The sequence below is a fragment of the Lactuca sativa genome, chromosome 9 (assembly GCF_002870075.4).
Source record: "Lactuca sativa cultivar Salinas chromosome 9, Lsat_Salinas_v11, whole genome shotgun sequence".
NCBI lineage: Eukaryota > Viridiplantae > Streptophyta > Magnoliopsida > Asterales > Asteraceae > Lactuca > Lactuca sativa.
Genome location: NC_056631.2, coordinates 49678520 through 49683135, shown reverse-complemented (window position 1 = coordinate 49683135; position 4616 = coordinate 49678520). Strand labels below are relative to the sequence as shown.

The 4616-nt window shown below is 29.1% G+C and overlaps 1 protein-coding gene across 2 annotated transcripts; it reads right to left on the bottom strand.

Moving 5' to 3' along the window:
- Positions 1-211: 211 nt before the first annotated feature.
- Positions 212-3104, bottom strand: LOC111921337 (vacuolar protein sorting-associated protein 60.1). 2 transcript variants are annotated; one of them, XM_042898268.1, is made up of 4 exons: positions 2613-3104; positions 1285-1436; positions 955-1048; positions 212-451 (listed from the first exon to the last, which is right to left on the bottom strand). In XM_042898268.1, exons 2-4 carry the CDS (start codon positions 1350-1352, stop codon positions 359-361), a joined length of 255 nt encoding a protein of 84 aa, XP_042754202.1. In that variant the 5' UTR covers positions 1353-1436; positions 2613-3104; the 3' UTR covers positions 212-358. The 2 variants fall into 2 exon arrangements, with proteins under 2 accessions (XP_042754202.1, XP_042754201.1); XM_042898267.1 differs by lacking the exon at positions 2613-3104 and adding an exon at positions 2069-2191.
- Positions 3105-4616: the final 1512 nt, after the last annotated feature.

The window sequence follows — 4616 nt, the reverse complement described above, 5'->3', positions numbered from 1 at the left end:
AAATTAGTGAGACTTTAATGTATTGAATACATTACATATATAAACTCTTTCTAATAAATACTTTACATATATATATTACCTTACACATTAAATGTGGAATTTTAATTTAATAAAATAAAAAATACAATAAAATGACAAGTGGAAAATAGAAATTTTAAAAATTCTATAAAATATCATGTGTCCAAATGAATGAGAAGAAGACATGTGGCAAAAAAAGTTTCATTTATTATAGTAGAATATTAAAAGAGTACTAATCGGTAAATATTTTTCAAAAGTACAAATCACAAATTCTCTATCCAAAATAGTCTAAGAGTTAAAAGAAAAGGAAAGTGATAATAAAACATAAAACGACTGATTTTTAGACGGCGCCACCCATAAGATCTTCTTGGTCATCTTGCAAAATTTTCATCATTCCTTTCAACTCTATATTTGCTGATTTCAAACACGATGCCTGGAAAATATGAATCGTTAGTAAGTTGAATTTTGAGTTTCGTTAACCGAAACAAGGATATATAGTTTACACAAAACTGAAAGATGTATTCTATTAAGGCATGTTCATACACATGTATATTTTAAAAAAATCGGTCCCTAGAATCCACTATATCATGGAGGTAGGTAGCAGCTTCCAACCCGAGGGCAGGAAATGTTCCACCCATTCCCCAGCATGCTTTGAACTATTTCATGTAGGATGCATCCAACAAAAGCAATTTAAGGTGAGCAATGGAAGAAAAATGAACCAATTAAGTCAATTCAGCTATGGGTATATACTATATCAGGAAGATATGATGCTATCGATAATGTTGTCACAAGAGCGGATATTTCACAACAATGGTTTATCCTTATTACAATCAAATAAAAGCCATAGATTGTAAAAAATTATTTAGCAAAGCATGATTAAAAAAATACAAAATCCGAGTGTAATTATTATAATGAATTTAAATTTGTGAAACATACTATTTGCTGAGCCTCCTTAATACCATCCCAAGCAAATATGACTCGATCTAGATCAAAAATTTGTTTGTTTAGCATGTCACGTTGTGTTTGGTACCTGACAAGAAGGAGTAAAGGTTGTCAACTAATAACTGCGTAAATAATATTTAAGAGAGTAGTTTGTATGAAATGAAAAGCTATGAAGGAAGTTTAAAATTGTAGATATTCAAAAAGCCTAAAAGACACGGTGTTCTCAAAATTTTCTAATTATTATTTTCTACACATGTGGTCAAATAATCCTCAAGTGCCTCAGTTTCAACAGAGATAACACTTGCTAAAGATGAAATAACATACCATCTTTTCTCCTTGATAAGTCTCTTTTTCCGAACTTCCATAACTCGTTGAGCCAGACCAGGACCCATTTTTCCGATTTGGTTTTTACATCGAGCAAGTTCTTCCTTAAATTGCTTGATTGACTTATTCGCTGTCTTAACTCTTTTATTGATCTGCATAAGCAATAAAAAGTAATCAGATATAGTTAGAACAGAAGATTGTATATGATCAAGTTAGATCTTAATTAAGAATTATTCAAAAATAAGATTCAAAGCGACAGCCACTTAATCAGCAGGGAAAGACAGTATGACTGCTCAGTAATACAGCCTCAATTAAACAGCTCCAACGTATATAATCTATCAAATTCAAATTTAAATGATCACATATTAGTTTCAAAGAATTGCTTTTCTAACTAACAATCCATGATCAATCATGGTTTCTTGATGAGTTTTAAGGAGAAAAAATACAACTATTTCTTGCATCTCCCATGCATGCTTTTGGTCTCATGAAACCAACAAGAGAAATCCTAAAAAAACTGACCCACGATAATCATAGATATGTAGAAAAACAGCCTACTTATTTAATAGCATAACAGAATTATATTCAGTGAGAACCGATCGATTGGTCACATGATATTTCAACCATCAACTATAATCTTGAAAGTAGATTTTATGCAGTTGAAGACTCTTGTCACTTAAAGATTATGAACTATAAATTATGAGATAACAATAATATTAGAGCATAGAGATACAGTCCTGGTATTCAGTACTTCAAAGAAAATACTAATTAAGATATAAGATACAACCTAGCTATAACACTGCAATTCTTATCAAACTTGAAGGTCCTTTGGTTTTAAGAAAAAAGAATGGTTGTTTGTAGCAAGACAAAGAAACTTTCTTGAACTGTATGCAAGGTGGGGAAAGTTCTTTGAATACTGGAAAGTCTTGCAAATGTCAATGGTCTCACAAGTATTTATAGTTAATTTTTTTAATTAGTATTATATTTAATTAAAGTACCATGCCTTTTCACTTTGAGGATCATAGAGATAACACAAAATATTATGCAGGTCTTATCTCATGTTCATAGTCTAGAATTCTTAAAATTACATTTTATTAATTCTCAGGAGTTTATGGAAGGTCATTTTCTCTAAGTATTCCACAGTTTTGACAAGTAATTAATTTAGAGGGTGTTTGGCAAAAAAAAAAGTTAATTTCTTATTATTAGCTCATGGCTTATTAATTTATTCGCTTATAAATATTCCATCTCGATGTAACAAGAAGTTTTATTGAATTTTTGTTATTAATTTATATATTAGAAAATACAATTTGCAGATAGAGAGAAAAAAATACCCGTTCCCTTACACCCAAAAATCTCGTTTACTTGAAACTTCTTGCTGTTATCACAAATCAAACATAGTCAACCACAATATAACTAATCAACAAAGGAGTAGAAAATGGTAAGAAATTTAATTAAGATATAAAGAACATGACAGATGTTTGTATAGCATCACTAAGAACATAACATAACAAGTAGTCGTGCTTTCTCGCAAATAACAGTCATCTTATATATGTTATAGACTTCGTGAAAATCTTTAACTTGGCCATGTCAAACATGCATGCTACAAATTTCGATTACCAGGTTCTCTAATGTTCACGTCGTCGTGCACGTATTGTGTGACTTTCAACGATGCCATTAAGCATGAATGGAAAAGTATTACGCCGTTGATATAGAATAAACGAGAAAAAATGAAAGCAGAAAAGCAATGTCATAAATTGAACGAGGAAGAAAAAATAAAACCTGAATCGGGCGACGCTGCAAGTCTAATGCTTCAAGAAAATCGTCTGACGATGAAGGATTAATAGCCTATCCTTCCAAATCACTCCCGTGCTTTCATCCGAGATTTTTAAAATCTTGTTACATTGTGATAAAATTATATCTTAATTTAAAGGGATAATGATATTCTAAATTAAGGTTTTAATCGGTTTTTGGGATTACTAATTTAAAATGCTTATTAATTTATCATGTGGTCTTAAGTAGGGATGCTATTCCGGACGGAACCACACCGAATCCAAATAACCAGAAAACCTAATAAGGGTAATTGCATGAACCAATTAACCAATACGGATTCGGTTCGGTTTTGGTATTAATCGGTTCAGTTCAGTTATTACCTAAATAAAATGTAAAAGATGATTAACGATTTAATATAACCGAAAAAAAAAACCGAATAAACCGTATTAGGATTCCATAACCCGAATAATAGAATAATAATGTAGTTTTATACATCAACATAAAACCTACAAAGACAAACATAGCACAATAATATATTGAAAGAATAACATTTATATAGTAGATTAACATAATGAGAATTAATTTCTTACTTGAGTTTCTTGAGTTGAAGCCTAATTTTCCATTACTAGACAAAGTAGGTTCGTGAATCCTTAAAGACAATAGGAAAGGTCGATTTTTGAAAGTTTAAAACAAGAGGAATGATCGACAAAAGTGATTTCAATTTTGAAAAAAAAAAGTTTGGAAGTAGATGAGAAGATTTGTCGATTTTGAAACAATGAGAACAAATGTAGGGTTTTTTTGTTATGAACAACAGGGGAGGAAGAATGTTTATTCAGGTCGGGTATTTAAAACCGAATAAGCTCTTATTTTAGTAACACGAACCGAATAATCCGATAACCGAATAAGCATAATATAGATACCCAAAAACCAAATCGAATTGCTTATTTGGGTCTAATTCGGTTCGGTTCGGGTTTTCGGGTCAAATTTCTCATCCTTAGTTTTAAGTGTCTAAATATAGAAAATAATTAAAAAGGTTTATTATCTTAAATAAGGAATTTTTGATAAGTTCCTTTATATATATATATATATATATATATATATATATATATATATATATATATATATATATATATATATATATATATATATATATATATTTGAAACTAGACCGCATGTTGCTTAGACTATAATCATATTAGGTTATAACTCGTGGATATTACGAATGATAAAGTAAAAAATAATTTTATTTAAATTATAGCTTAATTATTGAGCAATGATAATATAAAATTTAATAAGTAATAAATATAGATGCTTTGTCAGTAATTTCATAATGATATAATGATCGGTTGAAATTACGAAAACATAGTTGTTTGAATATTCGATCAACAATTCGTATTTGTAGATATGTTATAAAATTATCATTTTGTAGAACGCAATATTAATTTAAATAAAACAGAAAGATAAATTAATATAAATAATATAATTGTACAAAATTTTTATAAATTTCTAAAAACATCTTTATACACAACATTTGATGTTTTATTTGTTAGTCTTTTTTTAACAGT